We start from the raw sequence: 20,431 nt of genomic DNA, 5'->3' as shown, positions 1-20,431 counted from the left end.
AAATCCATTGAAGAAGTTTGATAGCTTACAAATTGAAATAACTTGTGTATGGTCTAGGTACTTCAGGTTACAGGACTTCCGTTTGTACATTTTGAATGCTGTGCTGTTCTCTGTGTGTTTTGGGATTTTCTGGTAGGTCTTTAAAAGATTTTCATGGTGTAATTAATGCATTGGATCTGCCTGTAGTCATGGATTTCTGAATCGGGCTGCTTCGGTCTTTCGTATTGTACAATGTGCCTAAACGACATTCTTGCTGTGAACTGTTGGGCTTTGTGGTTGCTGCCAAAGTACTAATAAGAGCTTTTTTTCAACTAGTAGATATGAGGTGCTCAGTTGCTTGTAAAACATGTGCAGCTGATTTTGTAACTTGGGTATTCGTGGAGAGAAAAAAAAATAGCAATGTCACTGACATCCGAAAGGTGCACTATAAAAATAAGGCTTCATACAAGATGTAAAAGTTTAATAGTCTGAAGTGTCTTCATCTTGCTCATTAATCACAGTGCCTTACGTAATGAGTGTGTAGAGGACGTGTAAAGAAAAAAAAATGGCTCTTTGGATCACAAAGGGGGTTACAACTTAACAGCTTCAAACAGCATTAAATGGTGCATATGTCCTCTTTTATTTTTCACACAGACATCTGTCAAGGCAGGGGATGATTTCATGATATCAGGCATTTATTGCCAAGTTAAATATGAATTTTGTTTTGTGACTGGTTGTCTTAACTGAATTATACAGAGAAAATTCTATCTAACCAGTAATTTTCTTCTATTAGCAATGTTACTAGAGAGGACTGCATATTAAAGTTGTTGCAAAAAGCACTATAGAAGGGTGGGGTTTTTTCTTTATGGTCCCCCATTTCTATATCTGGTTGTTTCTAGATTTGCATCTTTGAGGTCAGTTTTCAGTGAGTCTTTTGAGGTAACCACAGAATAGAATGTGGTCTGAGGCTGCTCCGGAATGTTACAGAAATAGAAACTGTCAATGCAACCAAGTGAAGGGAAGAGAAGCATCTTTGTACCTAGCAGCAACTCATCTTCCCCCTCCTTCCCCATTGCATGCTCTAGGCTAAAATGACTTGGTTCAGACAATTATTTCTGGCCTAATTCATTATAATGGTTGATTACTACATGCCAGGCATAATTATTCTGCTTTAATATTGTATCCCTGATGCATCGAGGAGGTGACAAGCAAAACGTCTGAATTTTTTCATCTCTGCAGTACACTGAAATTTTGGTTATTTTGAAATGCCATTTTCTTAATAGTGTTGAAAAGGGGAACACATTGCATGCATACAGAATCCTTTCAAAAGCTTTTCATGTCTGTATTTTACCAAAATAATTTTTCATCTGTGTCAGGAAAATATTTTTTAAGCTCAGATTTTAAAAGTTCATTGATCTGCCACTCCTAGTCTGTTTTTTTTTCACCTTCATTTGTTGGCTTTTGTGGGAAGCAGACAGTACATTCCCAATTTACCAGATGATTTCCACCAGTCTTCCCCATGTGTATAGCTTTCCTCAGCTTGTTAAAGGGGATGGCAACACTCATGATTTACATAATAATGAGATATGAAAGCTATATCTGGTTCGAAAAATTTTGTTCATAACCTCTGGGTGAAGATTCTAATCAACTTTACAGAACATATCAATTAAGTCTTTCAAAAACAGTTTCCATGCTTACAAATCTGCAGGGTGTATTGTATTTTGAAGCTTGTATCTGCTGTGGAAATACAAAGTGTAATTTAACAGAAGCTTAATGAAGATGGTTCTTCATTTGTCTTCCTGGTGCAACGGTAGATAAAAGTACGTTTCACTGAAAGGAAACATCTCAACTTACATAAAACAGGACTAGTTTCTAAATCATGGTAAGAGTAGGAGCCAGGGTCAGACTGGTACACCCACAGATGTTTGTACAGGCAGCATCTGCCAGTCTGTTCCTGTATTCTACAGAGAGCCCTGATGGGCTAGAAGGGAGGTGGTAGAATTTGGGCTTTTCCTGTCTCCCTGTGGAGTGAGCTTAAGGATTTACTGAAGCAGTGTAAGAACAATTAATTAATTGGGCTAACTGAGCCTGGAAACTTGCCAGGTTGCTTTTGTGATGCAATTATTTAACCTTCTTTTACTCTGTCAAATGCTGACTCCTGGCAGATGAAGCAAATAATGGCTTAAAGCCAGGCAGCTCATGATTTAAAAAGGAGCATCTCTCTTGCCTTTCAACATACACGTGCAGTTTACAAGTGTGGATTTGTGCAGAACAGAATAACCTGGAATGCACAGACTTTTCTCATCCTGACTGTAATGCATACTTCATTCACCTTGACTTTTTTTTAGTTTGTAAAATTTTAAAGTGCCACCTTTGTCTACCAACTGCTTTGAAACATTGAGGTGACAAGTATGTATATAAATGTGTCAGAATGTAATTTTTAAATTCTAACATACTTAGCATTGTTTTGCCAATAGCAAAACTGCTGATGAGTGAATCAGACTAAGTTTAGACCAAGAGAAAGCACACTAAGGCAATTAATGGTGATAGTCCCATTATGTAATTGTGCACAAAGTGGAAAACTTGGTCTACTACTAACACATTGATAAAAATTACTTCCCTTTCTATCATTAAGATACATGCAATTAGCTAGTCAGTATTTGTCTAGTTTCTAGAATTTGATGTTTCAGTGCTTTCATTGTATATGCGAAGGTTTAATGAAACTGTATGTTTAAGTAGTTGTGTATCTCCACATAACTATTTTTACATGCAGACAGGTTTTGTACTTCGGTAACTTAAATTCTGTCAAAGGGAGGAAAGTCCTGCAGCAAATGAAGAATTACCAGTAACAGATTTTCGGTAAAGTTGTGCTAAGCTTCTAATACTGCTTAAAAGCCATCTTGATGCTCTTGGGATGTTTAAAATAGGATCTTTGAAATAGAATTTCTTACAGGTTAGGCAAATGTATCACCATATAGAATGATCAGATGTCACTTATTTCCATTTTAAACATATTCGTATAATACAAAAGATTATAATCAAGATATTTTCACACTTCACTTAGCTCATCGTATGCAAACTAGAGTAAGGCATCAATGGATAGCCCTGACTTTAGAAAATAGCAGTGATTCGGGATAAAGGACTGCTGTTTGACTGTTTTGCAAACTTAACATCTGTAAGGAAGTGTTGTTCTTTTCTGGATATTAAAGATAAAGCTTCACCTGCTTGTCAGGTGACTGATTTTCCATGTGTTTCAAAGACAACATGAACATAAGCTTAGCTGTGGCTGAAATACTGTGCTATAGAATGAGTCTTGGAATGAAGGTATGTTGTGTAGAAGAGAAAAAAAAGGGACTTTTCACTAGAAATTGCATGCCAGAATGGACTTCAGGTTACATGAAAAGTTAGAAGTGCTTCTTTATAGCTGTGATTGCAAAGCATGAGTTTTATAGAAGAGCAAACAATTGCAAACAGATGTACTTACCGTGATTAACAAAAAAACCCACCCCAAACTGCTGAGTTTAGCAATCTAACTAATCTTTATAGAGTAACTTATTTCAGTATAAAGTTCAGTAATGATGAAAGTACAGCTTGTAATACAATTTTAGAAAAAGAATCAAAGGTTAAGATTGGAATGGGAAAAATATGAGTAGAAAAATGTAGAACCAAGAATACTTAATAGACTGCTTATTTAAAGACAGTTGTGAGGTGTCCTGCTGGTTCATCAAAACACTGCTGGTAATTTAGCTACTAGGGAAGAAAGAATCCGATGCTAAACTTTTCCACTATTTCTGCAGTTTGTCTTTAAGCATTTGTATGTTGAACTTTGGTTCATCTTCAGGGACTTTCTTTCCTCAGGGACATATTTCAACCCTGAACTATGTGTAACTGTCAGAATCCATGTTCATATGAGATATGTCTGCAGACTTGGACAGTTATGCTACATTCATCTTCTTCAAAAAAGAAAATGCTAGGCTTTCGAAACACCCTCATAATATTTGGCTTTGGGATGTTAATTTCAGTTAAGTGGCGACCTTGGCAAGCATTTTTATGGTTTGGTCTTTGGTTTGGTATCTGGTATTAACAGGAGGCCAACTGTTTGGGAAGATCCTGACCTTGCCTTTTTGCCAGCTTTTCAGTGCCACAGCACGAAGATGCCCTGCAATGTACGGCCCTGCCTGCTGAGGCTGTTCAGCACCCAGGAGAGCTGCTGCTCCTCTTCCTCCTCCTCTTCCTCAAGGCCCTGTTTGTGACCACCAGTTTAGGCATAAATACAACCATCCTACTGTATTTCAGCACCGCGCCCTATTTTTTCCTCAGGATATCAGCAACCAGTATTGGTTGCCAGGGTGCTGTAACAAATGGCATACCTTGGAGTTTGAAAGTTGGGTAACAAGGGATGTGTGACATTGCTTGCATCATATATGACTGAGAACATAGATTTGATATAGAATAATAACTTGGCATTCATTTCAGGAATTACATGTGGCTACGGCTATGCATCTCACCCTTGAGGAAGAGCTTTATCCTGCTGTCTCTCCATAGTCAATCTTCTACATGTTTTTTACTGTTAGCAAGGGCTTTCTGAAGCCTGCTGATCTACTGTAAATGCATCTTGCTGGAAAGATAAATGTTGTGTTCATAGGAGTGTGGATTTTTTTTTCTTCACACTGTTTACTGCAGTTCTTAGAGCTACATTTGAGACAACAGCATCCTTGAGTTTTTTGTAACAGGAATTGTTGTTCAGATGTTTTTTTCATCCTTATTACAGATTAGATTAGATGTACCAGTTAGTAGATATTACTTGCCTGTATTGGTTTTGAGCCTTTGAGTAGTAAGCATCCTTAAGGAACTTTCTCCCTGTTGATATTGGGTATGATTTCTCATTGGCACGGTGTGAGGCTGTATCAAGAATGCTTAAGCTTGCAATGCACGTGCATGATATGACTCAGAAGCTCATGTTCTCTGCAGTCTTCATGCTGTAACAGCTGTAGTTTCAGAGCTTTGCCCTGTTAGCATGGGAGACGAACCATCCGTTGATGGTTTTGTTGTCGTCAGTCTTTGTATTGGTGGCGTCTCTTTTCTCCTCCTTTGTGCTTCCACTACCAGCAATTTCCTCAGGACTGGTTGGCACATTTATGGACAGATAGCATGAGAAACTGAGCCATTTCTTCTGCTGGCTGCGTGGTTCAATGTTCCTCAGCACCATCTTTTGATTCCCCAGCTGTTACACCAAGTGTTACTGGTTTTCCTTATTGTTATGTGTCATCATAGTTCTTAAAAATGCCTTGATTATTTTTGTTTCATAGTGGACAAAAATCACAGATGTCAGAGTAATTATTTCTTTTGCTATTTTTTGTTGTTTCTGACTTGTAGTTTCTTGACATCTTATAGTGATGCAGTGTTCTTTTTATAATTCCTCTAGGATGATGCAAAATAAAGCTTGGCAACTTGTTTCACTTAACAAAAGCATTGACCAGGCATGTCTAAAGGGTGGAATTAGTAATGATGCCTGCTGAATTGATTCTTCCAACTCCACTAACCCTTCAAAATTCATTGACAGGCTGTCCCCAGAATTTTTCCATGGGTGACTTTTGAGTTATGTTTTAGGCTGGCAACTTGCCACCTCCTCAAACCATCCGAGAATCACCTCTTTAGGGAGAAGCCAGTGTTCACACCCTTGACTTTTACTTTATACTGAAGGAGCTGGCGGAAGTTTCTGCAGTGATCTGTTGATATATCCGAGATTGTGATTGTGTTTGCCAGTGGCTAAACACTGGAATCCTTAAGGGTTTCATCTTGCAGATCTAACATATCTTACTCTTTTCGTCCATGTTTAATGCACAGTCATCTCATTTAGAAATGTTCCTGTTCTTGACCTCTGCAGATTCACAGCCAGGAGCCATTTCCTTACTTTAGCAAGTACTAGGCTCTCACAGAGTGTGGTACACACAGTCACCTTGTAGAGAACGTTTGCATGACAGACTCTTGAGACCTTCTGCCAGCACAGTGTGGTGCATGGTTTCCTAGAGCTGCTCCCAGTGATAATTTAAGTGCATATTACTGATAGGACTGGAGAAGTTGCTGCCTTCATAGAAAGCTCACCTTTCCGTGAGCTGTTCAGTGTTTGTCTGCGTCTTGCTCATCTTCCCTCCTCCGCCAGAAGCCTCCAAGGACTCGTCAGCGTAGGGATACAAAGCTACGAAGGAGCTGGACCAGCACTGGATGTGCTCTGCCCTGTATGTTCATGCACTGAGGAGAAGAGGCTGCTGCACTTGGGAGTGTCCTTTTCTGGTGGTGATGAAGGAAATAATGTTCTCGGTTAGGCACGTTGTGTTTATTTATGAACTACATAGCTCACATATGCCCAATTCCTACTTAAAAAAAAGCCTTTGCTAAGCACTGTCATCCAATGGGCAGAGCTACAGTAAAATACTTGAGATTACAAAGTCAGGATTTTGCGGTGCCATGAGGCACGGCAGCTGTATTGAGGCAGTAAAACATGTGCTTGTTTCCTTTTCATGTGTTTTTGAAGAGTATCGAAGCACTTAGTGTTCACCACCTACTTTTCAGAATTGAAAATACGCTAGTTGAAATTTTGGAGCCCAGCAAGTGGGTAGCCAATGAAAAATAATTCATGAAAACTCAATAAAATGCAGGTAACTTATTTAGGTAATTTAGCATTAAGATTCTGTTAGCTATAGTGCTAACACTGAAATAAAAACATGCCTGGGTAGGCTTGGGGTAACCGCATGTCAGATTCTTTCTGTACTAATCAAAGAATAATTTTTATAGATAATTTTCTGAAATGCTAACACTTTCATCTCTGCCTAGATTAATTTTCTTGGCACCTCTGATGTATTTTACAATATGACAGATATTCCAGGCGGAGAACTAACTGCTCAACCCAGTGTCTAGCTTTATCCAGGCTTCCCAGCTGGTTTGCTGAGACTGAGGAACCTCATATTGCTTTTGTGTAATCTAATAACTAGAGAGAAAGTGAGGCTAAATGACAGCAGCTGTGGCCCCGACATACCAGATGTGGCTAAGCGGCTTTTTTTGGAAGAGGTGAGGGATCACAAAGGACCCCAAATGATGGGTTAATCCCACTGAGGCTCTGAGGGCGAGGGGGTGGGGAGCAAGTGTCAGGAGGAATCCACCCCCAATCCTTTGAGAAAGGAACAAAGAAAAGCTTTGCTAGGCAGTGAAGTCTCACTTGCCATTGGGGCTGCAAAAGCTGACAGAGATGCTTTTGATTTTGGACTTCTCTTAACCTGATTCAAGGAAAATTCTTCCAAGTCAGCATTCCAGCAAAATCAAAGAATTTCCAAATGCAGTGAGATGCCAAAGTTTGAGATATTCTGGTTTAAATGAGACTTTCTTTTCAACCCTCTCTTTTGATGTGCTGCTTCCATGGCATACCTCTTCAACTGGGTGATACCCGGCAAGGTGGCTGATCTGCGTAGAGGTTTGATTTAAGAATTACTTGGATCATTTATGAAGCTGTGAAGTTACGGTATGGCAAATTTGTGTTGCGTGCAGCATTTGTCACTTAAAGGATTTTGCTGAGATTGCTTTAGCGTTCCAAATTACTTATGCTGTAAGATAAGCTGTTCTTTCTCCTGGCGCTTCTTGTCTGGTGGTTTGTGGGGTTCCCCCCTGACCCCAGCTAAAAGCGATGCATCTTCTTTGGTACCCTTTTTCTTTCTTTGTAGAAATTACTTGGAGTGTAATTTGCGATTTTGATCAGCTGTTCCCAGGCACAAAAATCTGCTCAAGTGTTTGCGGTTTTAGTTTTGTTTTTATTTCATTCTTGTTTTGATATAACATACATATATATACATATTTAAAAACTATTTCTGTATTTCTTATGCTAAAAAAATTTCTGCTCAAGAAGAATGGTAACCAAAGCATTTCTGTCTTGTGTTCAAATTTTATGTTAAATATTTACACAGTTTTTATGAGAAAAAACTTGATAGATTCTGTTTGGTTGTAGGTTGAAATACCTGCAATGATTGAAGCACTCCAGCAATTGCATGGTTTTTTCTTACCAATTTTGAAGAGTGTCTTCAAGCTCTCACTACTTGTTCTGGCATGCTGTCAGTAACTTTAAATGATGCATATAGAATCATAGAAACACTTAGGTTGGAAAGGACCTTTAAGGTTCACTTAATTGCAGGGGATGTTAGAATGAAGTGACTTTGTTTCTGTTAGCAGTGTCCTCTGATGCAGAAGGGAGCTGGATATTTGAGGAAATGTGTTTAGAGCACATACTGCTATGGACAACATTAAACAAAAAAACCCAAAACCAACCCTTCTGTATTAAGGCAGATACCCAAGAAACATTTTAAAATGCAGAGTAAAAACTTTTCTGTGTAAAATCTGACTGAGGAAAAGGGGTTCTTTTTCTTGTTTTTATTCCTAAGCCGTATCACTCATCCGGACGAATTAAAAATGACTGTTTCTAGTAACAGTCAATCTTACATATATATAATTTTATAGCTTCATTTCCAAAGGGGATGAATCCAGTGTAAATCATGCTGCTCTTTCTGCTGGTTGCCTGCAGAAAACTGCGGTAATGATGAAGACAAATAACCCAGCAAAGTCCCAGGTCTAGGGCACACTGTCGGCTCTTACTGCACACCTGATAACTGAGGTCTGTCAAATGCAAGACGTAAATCCATTCAAGCACCAAGTGTGCTAAGAGTCAGAGATTTTAATTTCTTTAGTTTTTAATTTTGCTGCCCTAAGTTTCGATTCCTTGTGTGACTAGGGTGGAAAAAAAGTTTAAGGTTTGGCAGAAAGCAAATTGCCAGAGGTAGGCGGTTTTACTTAATCCATATATGTAATTCATGCTTTTTTTTTTTTATTCCCCTTCCTCCTTACTTTGCTTTGATATGTTCTTTCACCAGTATGTTGCTGGAAGAATGTGCTTGAAGCAAAGATCTAAATGTAAAATTTTATGTTTGTTTCCTAATTAAAGTCAAGGTAATTATCTGCCAAAATTTCTAAAATTCACCTTCTACTTGAGTACATTTTCAAAAATATAATCAGATATTTTTAATGTCTTTATTCTTGATTATATTGCATGCTGTTCTGATATATTTGCCAGGTATGGAGAGATAAAAGTCCACTTTGTTAGTGGAACTGCATGATATCTCAGTCTTTAAGCAAGTGTGATTTTTGGGAGTGTGGTTTTAAGCTATTTGAGATCACTGTTCTCATGTCTATGCTGAGATCTAAAAAATGGATAAAGGCAATAAAATTCTGGTGGGGTTTGTTTTTTATACTAAGCTTACTGCTAGTTTTGGGTGAAGCCACCTTGTTCCGTTGGTAGAATAATGGAAGTACAGATTCTGAAATGGCTCAGAAACTTATTTTGGGTTTCTATAGAAGTTTTCCTTTTATTCTAGTCTGTGTAAAAAGACATTATCTTTCACCGGTGGATTCTGCAATACGGTTTTAAAACAGGATATCAGACGACAACAGTGAGTAAAAACTAGTGCTAGAAGGAGATTATGACCACCTAGAATCTGAAAGTGGACAGACACTCTGATGTGCTGCATGGTGCGGAGTGGGCAACATGATGTAGAGTTTGAAAGGGACTGCACAGATGTGCTAGGGTATGTTCTCTCAAGCCTTAGTATATTGAGCATTTCTGATGCCCCAGAAGGGTGCAGAGCCAGGTTTGTCAGCTTCATTGGCTTCCACTACACTGCAAGTCTTTTGTGCTGCGTTCTGTGTTACGGTAAATATCTCCAGAGCCAGGTTCAGCACAGGTGCTGTAGACAAACCCACTATTCCTCTGTTGTATATCTCCAAGACACTCATTTTCATATGTGCAGAGATTGTGCTGCGTGGCTGGTATGTGTATGGCCGTGAAGGTCTCTGACAGGCCCAGGTCTTTGTTGCTAATGTGACTGATTCAAAGTGAGCGAGTTTAATCATAGGTATCATGAAAATGAGAAGGCTTATTTAAAAACTTTTCAAAACAATATAAATTTTTTTTTTGTTTCTTTAGGAGACATCACTCAGAAAGGCTATGAAAAGAAAAGAGCAAAGCTGTTAGCACGGTACATACCACTAATTCAAGGTAAGAGACTGCATATAAGTTATGCCTTTTTGCACTAGATCTGTGAAAATATGTAATGGAAAAGTTCTCACTAAATAGAATAGATGAATTAATAGCATTTGATTGAGCTGGCATCTAACCAGTAGTAGAAAATGGCTACAAGAGAAGTGCAGAACAAGAGAAAATGTGGTCTGAAATGTGGGGGTTTTGTGAAATGTTAAGTGGTAACATTTTTGTCAGCAAACTTTAGTTTGAGAACTGCATCCAAGACTTCAAGATAACTTTAAAGATGAGTAAAGTTATTCCTGAAAGCAAGTTGGCCAGTTTCATTAAATGAAAACAATCACTAGTTGTCACTCTTGTTCTTTAGTGTCCTTTTTTACGCATGCCCTCTGCCTCCCCCTGCCCCAATTTCTTCAAAATACTGACCTTTTATTACAAACTATTACTTCTTAAGCTGGTTATCATCAGTCTTTATCTTGAGTGGCCAAAAGCTAAATGCCAAACTCTTAAAATTTATTTTTATATTAGGACACTTAAATTACTTGGCATTAAAGCTGTTGTGGTGCCATTGAGCCTTGGCCTTGTATAATAACCCTAGGCCAATTCTTCTGTAGTTTGAGAGATTCCAGTTGAGATAAGGGAAAATGAGAAGACAACAGAGATGGGTGGAATGGATAATGAGACACTGTAGGTAGGTGAGAGAAGAAGAACTGGTGTTAATTTACAATGTTAGTTTATGCTTTCAGATCAGAGAACAGAGGACTTGCTGCTGTGATTTTCGTCCTGTTTTGGTTCTGATATGTACAGAAGTTACTGATTTGAAGGAGAAACGGGCATCTCCAGACAGTTTTTTGTGCATGTTGTTGAACTAGATGATAGTCTCTTTTACTTTTGAAATCTTGATGTAGTGACCCCTGCGGCTCCATAGCAGGATATACAAAAGCTTTATTCTCATGAGTTCTGCTGACTGCTGAGGAATTGTGTTTTAGAAAAAAGTTTTACGGTACGCGTGTGGCGTTAAACAGTGTTTCATCATCGGGTTTCTTAGCACAGGTTCATTGTGGTGTTAGTGGTTCTCTTTGTTGTGTTTTGTTTTTTAAGAACAGCTGTAGTTTTTCCCTTAGCAAATTTATAGTACTCTGTAGACCATATAGGACTTACCTCTGTAAAATGGCTTATTCCTTGAATAGCAGCAGTTTGGTCTTTTTTGATAAATACTGCAGTCAGCAGCTAGCTCTAGCTTTACCTGCCACAGCTTCTCCTCCTTACACCATTTTTCACTAAGGAGCTGTCTCGCTTTTCTGTTCAAAATACACTGTCCTCCAACTCAGCTTAAAGATTTTGAGACCAGGCTAAGTGTGGATTTTGGTTGAGGATTAGCAGTTGTGAGAAATGTTCTGTCAGGGAACTCTGTCTACTAGAAAGTCGTGTCTTCAGATTTTTCTGTCCCTTGTTTTAATCTCTCATAACCATTGATTTACCGTGTCTTCTCTCTATTGATGGGGATTTTTTATATATTATGTTTTATTTCCTCTCAACCCTTAAACTGAAGGACTGCATAAATTGTTCAAGGTCTGAGCTCCTAAGTGTAGCTTAGAGAAGTACAGCACTTTGTCTTCCATACTTTTAAAGTAAGTTTTAAAGCTAGGATGCAGTGTAAAGCACCTTTATTCCCCTTTTCTGCATGAATACTGCTGACTGTCATATTCTAATTCTTGGGGTCTTAGAAGCAACACTGACTCCTGTGCAGGATTTCCAGGGTTGTTAGACAGATTAAATTCAATTGTGTGCTCTAGAAGCCTGCTGTGATACCTGTATAATTTCTGAAGGTGTTTTGTAATATCCTGTTTAGGTAACCTGCTCATTCAGGAACTCACTCTGCTGAAGCAGTGTATGAAACTACAGAATTGACTTGTTAGACAGCTTTGGAATTAAAAAAAACAAAAGGAGTAGGAAAAATACATTAATGGCAGTTTTTTAGAATTGTTTTTCACTGAAGCTTCTCTTTCAAACTTGAGGTGTTCAGGAGTATTTCACTCAGTAGTGACTTCATAGAATCTAGGTTAACACCTTAACATCCTGGACTATAATTGTAAGAAAGCATGTCCTAAGGAGATGACAGTGCAGCGCAGCAGTCTCCTAGTTTGTCTGTGATCTGGTATTACACTCAGCTAAGAATCCTAGGTCCCTTTAGATTTCCAGCTGCTTAAAATTTCTTCTTTAGTCAGGTTTTGCCAAATCATTTTAAGGAGTGGTTGAAAATTAGCTGATCCTGTGGTTTTTCCTACTTGCTTGATATCACATTTTCTAAGAAATACCAGATTACCTGATTTGTTTACCACTTCTGCCTAGCTTTTCATTAAGTTGACAGGCATCTAGCTTTAATATACTAAAAAAGAGAGTGAGCAGACTGTCCGCCTCTGAGCACAAAGAATGTTACTCTGGCGAAAAGACAAAGTTTACTTAAAACCCTAAGCTAACTACTTACTTATTTCAATTTCCTGACATATGTTCCATTAACCCAGTTCTAGCTTGGAATTTTGTTAATTGATGCAGCTTCAGCGTGGCTCAGATTAATGTGTGGGAGTCCCGGTGGCTTTGAGCCTGAAGTAATTTTTTATCATTAACAATTTGATTGCAGGATTTTTTGTAATGGCCTTTGTTCAGTAGCATTCCTGACAGGATTGCTTAAGTTTCCCATTATCCATCAAGCTTCTGCAGACTGATGGATGCCAGCATTTTAGATTTGAAGAGGTAGTCTGTGAGTTGACCATCCCAAGGACCAGTAACTTGGGTCTTGTTAAAGCTGATTTGGTCATTGTTTCTCTTCTAAGTACATGCATTGTCATCTTTTCTCTCTTGGTTTATGAGATAAAATTGACTGGTCAGCAGTCTTTACCTCATGTTTTCCAGTAATTATTTGAATTTCACAAAACCTGATGTCTTCCTCATAGAGCATCGATACCTAGCTCTACTTGTTTTGTTACAAAACTGCTAGTACAATTCTGCTGATTTTTAAGGCTTTTAACAAAATGTAGGGTGGGCAGCAAAAGTACTGATGAAGAAATAGAATTCTTCTGAGAGGCAGGAAAGTAAAAAAAGGAGTAATGGGAAGATTGTTTGAAATGAAAGGTTTTGATTACTGCAAGTTTATGAAGTATGAAATGATTAGAGAACTCGAGGACTGCATGTTGATGTGGTACTTGTAAAGAAAGAAGAAAGTGGTGGCACAGGTTTGGAAGCAACTGTGGAAAGAGATGGTTTAAACTGAGAGGAGAGAGTTACTGTTCTGTGAATCTGATGTAGGTTCTCCAACTGAGACTTGAATGTGGACAGGGTTTTCTGTGATTTATGGGGTACGTGATTCTTCGGTCTTGTTAGAAATTAGAGACAGATATCTGTACTCATAGCGTTCAGATGTACATGGGTAGCTGATGGCATCTTCTTTTAACAAATATTTATTAACCAAGAAGTTGTATGATCTTTGTGTCTTAAGGCATACTCATAGTCATAAGGTTTGAGTTCTGGATGTTTAATTTTCCATATTGTACCTCTTCAGCTGCCATGTAAAAGCTAATCATATGAGAACTCCTGCTCTTCCAATGCCACGTACAATGGATTGCATTAAGTTTCTGCTGCACGGTGTAGCTGATCCGTGGGGAACCGAATCATTATAGAGAGAGTGTTAAATAACCCCACAGAGGGCTTGGTGAATAGAAGACGGAAGTGTTTGCAAAGCACGTTTTCAATTAATAGTAAAATTAAGTAGAACATGTTAGTATTCAGGAATCGCATGCCAGTAGGCTCCATTTTGCATTCTAAAGTTCTAAACCTGCAGTTATGAAGAGTTGGCAGAAATCTTAAGATTTTACTTAGGAACCATAAAACTATGTAGTTACAGGGAAATACTAGCTAAAATACGTTACCATTTACTAATCCAACCAAATGCACTATGCAAAATGAAGAACAAGTATTGAGTAATAGCAAGCCTTAACAATAATCAGTCAGTACTGGGTTTCTTCAGTCAACCCGTGCACCCAAATTTCAGATAAAACTCTGAGGAAATAAATAATTGTATCTGTGGCCAACCTGGCGTGCTGCTAGGTGAAGCTTCTGAGCAATGGATACAGTGTCAGACACATTGCAAAAATGCATTTTGAATTCGGATAGAACTTGGGTGTAAAAAGGTTTGGAAATACCATGGTAAAATGGGCAGTGTTTATAGTGAAATTTGGTAACTTGCATCCTGGAGTGTACTGTCATGATGGGGAGCAAATACTGTACTCCCTTTTCTTCCTTGTAGCCAATGTTCATCGTCATTTTTCTGTTGGGTTTCAGGAAGATTTTGATGATTAAAGGAACTGTTTCCTTCTAGAATCACTTTATAATCTCAGATGTGGGAATATAACCTCAGAATGAGAAACAATACCAGGGATAATGGCAACTCCAAAAGCCTCATTATAAGCAATCCCTGCTGTGCTTGGGAGAGCACATAACTTCTACCTGTGAAGTTACATTTGTCATAGGAGCATTAAAAAATGCATGTTAGGGAGTGGAATGTCATGAGCTGATGGATGTGAAATAAATAAAATTTCTTCTCTGCACTCAAATGTGATATGTAGGTAACTGTAGATGTCTTTTTATGGTTGCCGTGCCATTACCTGAATTGTGCTGATACCTCAGATACTTGAAACCATTTCAAAGCTATTTTAACCAAAGGGGAAGATGAAATAGGAACCTCAGAGGTTCTGACAGTAGCCAGTCAGTCACTTGGAGGTAGTCTGTGTTTCCTTTTGTTAAATAGGAATTAGCCAGGCGCCATCCTTTGCTACTGTGGTAGTTTCCTGTGCACCTGCCAGCTGTTTCTTGAGAATTTTCTGTAGTTGTAAAAGCTTGGCCAGTGTAACTGTTTAAAATTTTTAAATGCAGTATATATAATATATATAAATAAACCAGCTGCACTGTTACATATATAATACCTAAAATATGTATTTTGTATGTGCTATATAATTAATAGTAATAGCTATATAGCGCTCTCTATATTAATTTTTTATTTGCCTGTGTTTTACTTGTTTTCTTCCTAGCTCTTGAATGTTTCCGGAGTCAAATCCTCCTGGTCTAGATAGGCTTTCAGTTGAGAAAACTAGCTGACAATGCTAGCATTTGAGGCCAGCTGTCATGTTGTAGACTAGTTGTCAAAGACCAGTGCCTTGAGCACCTGTGTTCCGTTGAGGCGCACCTTCCGTGCTGGTACTGGGTTTGCAGATTGACCACTGCACTCGTTTAGAAAGTCAGGGACCTCTTCCCAGCCAAGGCACCCCAGGGTCATCAGGGCTTGCATGCCCTGTATTTCTGGAGAACTGAAGATATATGCAAGCTTTCCTTTCCCTTTTTTTGCCGTTTGTGTGAACAATGAGAATAAATTCCAAGATTCTTCTCTGAGAAAGTCCAAGACAGATCTTGGTGTGGTACCTAGAACCAAACTGAGAGAGCTCTGCTGGGAAAAGAATGTCAGAGATTGTCTTGGGCAGCATAAAGGATTTTTAGAAGTACTTAAATGTACTTCAAATATGCTTAAGTACTCAAAAAATAAACCATTTGTTGTAAGAACCTGCTAGGACCTGGTGATCTTAAAGATTCAAAAACACTTCCAAGCGAAAGCAGAAGAAATGAGATAAAATCAAACATGAAAAATACATTGGTTGATTTCCATCTAATCCTGAAACGACGGAAGAGGCCTCTATTGACTTGGAGGTAATTGCTTCAGCTTGAGGCCATACTTCTGCAGTCAGTAGTGGATCTGCACTGAATCATCCAATGACAGAGACGTGTTCTGCATCTCCTACATGATTGTAATTAGCCACAGCACACAATGGTCTATTTCTGTTAGCTTTCTTACGTCATGCTCATCTCTTCAGCCATCAGATTTCACGTGAAGATAGGTATTTCGAACTTTGGGACAAACAAATTTTTACTTTTGTTGCATTTATGGATTTATTGTGGCAGAAAATAAGTGGTACATTAACCACAGTGCAGCTGCCACTGCTGCTTATCTATTAGTGAAAATATAATAAATATGAAGAAACCAAAAATGGAGGGATATGTAGATAAACCCCAGACATGTTTCTGCTTTATAAACTTGACAAAACACATGTTCTTCATTTTTCTCCGAGAGCTGTTATTTACAGGACATGGTGTGTTTGTCAAACGTAAGTACTTGTCTAGGTTAATGGTAGTTTTGAGAAAGCTTACCTGAGTGAAATCTGGTTTAAAATATGACCTACAAAACCCAGTGTGTTCAGGTCAAGCTTCTTGTATTTCTGTCTGCCCCCAGCCCCATAAAAGCAAGCTGTTACCCTGTGAAGCTTTGCATCTCTTAATTCTTAAGAGCTAATATCAGCTTGCTATTCTGGAGTTTTCCAGTGGTGGATTAAATTTAGAGATTTGCACATCTCCAGTGTACTTTTTCATAGAGTAGGAGTGTAACTAGTGAGAACAAAAATCCTTGAATTGATTGTCATGAACAAAACATTATTCCTAATATTCAGGATTTTTTAAAAAAGTATTAAAATACAAAGAACCCCAAACCCCTGTATGGCAGCAAATCACAGGTTATTTTATTGAGTTAAAAGTGATTCTAGATGTTGCATTTTATAAATATCAAGTAACTTGAGCTGCTCTTTAACACAGCAAAACCTTGCCTCTGAGTATCGTGAAGTCTAATGGTCATTCAATGGTATCAGTTAAGCCAGTTTTTCATAGTGCTTTAATCTGCCACAAATTAACACATGCAGAGACATTTTTCAATTCTGTTACTAATACTGTATTATATTTAAGTTGGAGAATAATTAAGATTGTATAGTCTTAAAGGAAACAAGCTGTTCATATTTTTTTATTAAAACACATGGTGGTTCAGATTTTTTTAAAAATAAGGACAAGTGATTTCAGCTTGTTTTCTCATAGATCTCTTAAGGAGCTCTTTGAGGCTTAAAACACAAATGCTATTCAGTCAGTGTCCTTTACTTACTTGCATCAAGAACTGATGTTTTCTACTGCATCAACATCTTTATGAGTGAGGGCTTTATAAAGGTGGGTTGAAAATTTTAAAGAACCACAAATATCATTAGTGGTAGTATTGCTTGCGAGTGATAATACAAGGAGATTTTGCCATCAGGGATCTTGTAAGCAATGTGCCACTAGCTGGTATGTCTGATAGAAGTGAAATACCTACAAATGCACAGGAATTGTACGATAAAGGAATTATGTCTGAAATTGAGGTGTTGTTTTTTTTCTCATTGGCATTGCCCCAGCTATTACTGGTTCTAATACAAGGTACTATATTGCTGCATAAACTTTGGTATGATTTGCTTTGCAGTTTCCTCTGCTCCACTTATGTTTTTCCTTTGTTTGGGTCATTAAACCCCAAAAAATATTTAAAAGCATGTAAGGTGTTACTCCTTTTTGTTATGTTGATATTCTTGAAAACAAATTAACTTCCTTTGGCTTCAAGGCACAGTCAAAAGGAAGGGGATTTATGTGCAATCACATCAGGGGAAGAGTTTATTCTTCAATATAAACAGCGTTATGTAAGCTGGGTGGCTGCCCTGAAGAATCATATTGCAAAACTCCTCAAAATATTTGCAGAAGGGTGTGGTAATGTCAAATAGGAATTAGTTAGTTTAACAGCTGAGAGGTTTGACAAAGGGCTTGTCATAAACAAACCTCCGGATAAGAGAACCAGCCAATTTTTCTAGCTCGTTTAGTATTTTCCCCTTTGCTTAAACCTAGTGTTAGTGACTACATCCTGACCAATTCCTTGGGTACTGTCTGAGCAGGGAAAGCAACCATGAAATCTCAGTTCCTTTTCATTTGATGTGTTGTGCTGAGTAAGATATTGGTGTTGGGTGTTAGCTGAGGGACTTCTGCTCTGAACATGTGCAGTTGCTACTTCATCCCTGCCATGTTAGTGTATTTCTGCTGAAATTCCCTCTGGGGAAGTTGAGATGTGAGACTGGAGTGGGAGATGGTCCCACATGGGTTTTTCTGGCTCTTGCCTGTAGTACAAGTCCATCATCTCCTAGGCAGTACTGTGGGAGCATCAGTTTTGTTAAAGGTCCAGCAAAGGATCAGCAAAGAATGCCGGGGGGGTGGTGGGGGGGGTGGGAATGGGGAACCTCGCTGGAAGGGAAGAGGCAATTGCATTTGTAAAAGAAACGTATGTTTGTAAAGGAAAATAGTATTTTACTTGGATTGAATGTATTGGAGACATTCTGAAGTGATCTGTCTAAAACACAGGACAAGACTCATCTAGTTAGTGAGATGAAGCTGGGGGATGGTGTCTGCCATGAGTGCTAATTTTACTTCCTTACACTTCGCATGCTCTGTTGGTACTTGCTTATTCTTCCAAAAGCTTATCAGTTCCAATTAACTGGAAATATTTTTTTTGTTCCATGATTTTGTCAGGCACGTGCTGTCTCCATCTCCTGGTGTAATTCCTTGTCTTTTAGCAGGAATGATTATGCTACCATGATGGTGCTGGTCGTCAGCTCTCTTTCTCTATAAACAGCTCAAGTTGTAACTCTAAAATCTCTTTCCTGCCTTACTGGTGCCTACATGAACTGTTACTGCTGCTTCATCTCCAATATTTTGCAACACAGTGTTCAGATACGTTGTGAGAACTTTACACACAAGTGGGAAGTCATCATGCAGCTCTCCCTGATACTGTCAGAAATCTCGACACTTCATGATGGAAACACCTAACACAGTAGTTCCTTTTTTTCTTGCCCCTAGAGAAACATCTATCAACTCAAAATTAAATCTGGCCATTTTATCAAGCAGACACATTATGGAATAGTTTATCTTTGTTTGGTTGCTGCAGTCTTCTGTGGAAACTTTTCTCCTCTATTAGGGCTGCTAATACGGAAACAGGATTTCTCTGTGATGCCCCTGAATTACTTGTTGACCCTCTTTTTCTCCTCTGCAGCCAGTTACTTGCGTGTTCAAGGGAACTTGTCTCCCTGAACTTTCTGTCTGTTTTGGTGAACTGGATCTAAGTCTGAGGACCTTTGGCCAGCTGTGCCATGCATCCTCCTGAGATAGTGTGCATCTGTCCTCTTGCCTGTTGGTGGTCATTCTCTTAGTATTCTGATTTTTTACAGATCTTCTTACAGTGTTAATGGTTATTTTCAAATTGCCTCTTCTACTGTGTAAATCAGATTGCAACTGAAGCCAGTGTTCTGGTGCTGCTTTACAGAACAATCTGTGTAAATTATTTCACTAGATTTAGTTAGTGCTAGAGAAACGCCTTGCTGAGTAACTTTATTCCACTGTAATTAAAATTCTTTTCTCTTGTTTTCTCCCCTTTTCTTCCTTAGCCTTTCTGCTCCAGAAAAATTAAGGGAAGATCATTAAGAAACCTCCTCTAGTTTTGGTTGAGGCTGGCATGTCTCATACTTTCATTTTTCTCACATTTTCATTGCTTTATGTAACTTCATTGAAAAATCCTAATTCTGTAGTTAAAGCATCAAATAATCAAATATTACTTAAGATAACTTAGCGGTGCAGCCTGGTATGACTGAAGACATGTCTACTGACCATATGAAGTCCTGAAAATGAAAGAACATTTTTCTTACACTGTAATACTTTATCAGTGCATATTAGCAGTGCTGAATAGAAAGGCATGTTAGAGAGAGGGGTTAAGGTATAGACAGCTAGCAGGGGAAGCTGGTTTAAGACTGCAGTCCTTTGGAATTTCTCTAGTCTGATAGATGTTTCTGCTGCTAACAAGGATAGATGACCTTTCTATTGCAATGAAAAATTTGATCAGATGATCTTCTGAGGTCCTTTCCAACCTGGGCTGTTCTGTGATTCTGTGTATCTATGATTTTTGTTTACTACTCTGTGGGTACTTCAGCCTAGCATCCGATTAGAGTGGGATGAGTTGTACATACCCTGTAGTACTTTGTTCTTTAGCTCCTTCTCTAAGGAATGTGCAACTGACTCTGGTGTCTTGAAGTCTACAATAGCATTTGTAATTTCTTACACTTATCATCTATAGGAAAAAAAAGAGGCAGTTAGCTTTCTTGATGCTACTGAATTAAATTCCTATTTTATATTACAGGTATAGCAGTTATGATCAAAGCATGTCCGGATTTTAATAGGCTAATTTGGTTGGATCTTAGTGTAATTGGTTTAAATGAAATACAGGAAAATGTAATGTGATCATGTGGGTTAGTTGAAAAGGCTGTTTATATCTTCATTGCTCAAGAGTTTCTGAAAATAGCAAGAGATTGCTGCTCATGTGCTTTTTTAATTGAGTGATTTTTTTAGTATTGCACTCTTACGGCCGAATTTCATAGTACATTCTTTTGGGAGCTT

The 20,431-nt window shown here is 38.3% G+C and overlaps 1 protein-coding gene across 6 annotated transcripts in view; it reads left to right on the top strand.

Moving 5' to 3' along the window:
* DIP2A (disco interacting protein 2 homolog A) overlaps positions 1-20,431 on the top strand; it is a gene marked incomplete at its 3' end in the record, with an annotated part of 122,215 nt that overhangs the window by 26,250 nt on the left and 75,534 nt on the right. For all 6 annotated transcript variants that reach the window (XR_013930254.1, XR_013930255.1, XM_080400721.1 and 3 more), the window contains exon 2: positions 10,001-10,072. Coding sequence is in view for 4 of the 6 variants with exons in the window: in XM_080400721.1 (XP_080256847.1) it covers positions 10,001-10,072 (72 nt within the window). The remainder of the gene's footprint in view (positions 1-10,000; positions 10,073-20,431) is intronic.

This window comes from Falco punctatus (assembly GCF_963210335.1).
Source record: "Falco punctatus genome assembly, chromosome: 8".
NCBI classification, from domain to species: Eukaryota; Metazoa; Chordata; class Aves; order Falconiformes; family Falconidae; genus Falco; species Falco punctatus.
Note: the sequence above shows the minus strand (reverse complement) of the source record. Positions and strands in the feature narration are given on the sequence as shown.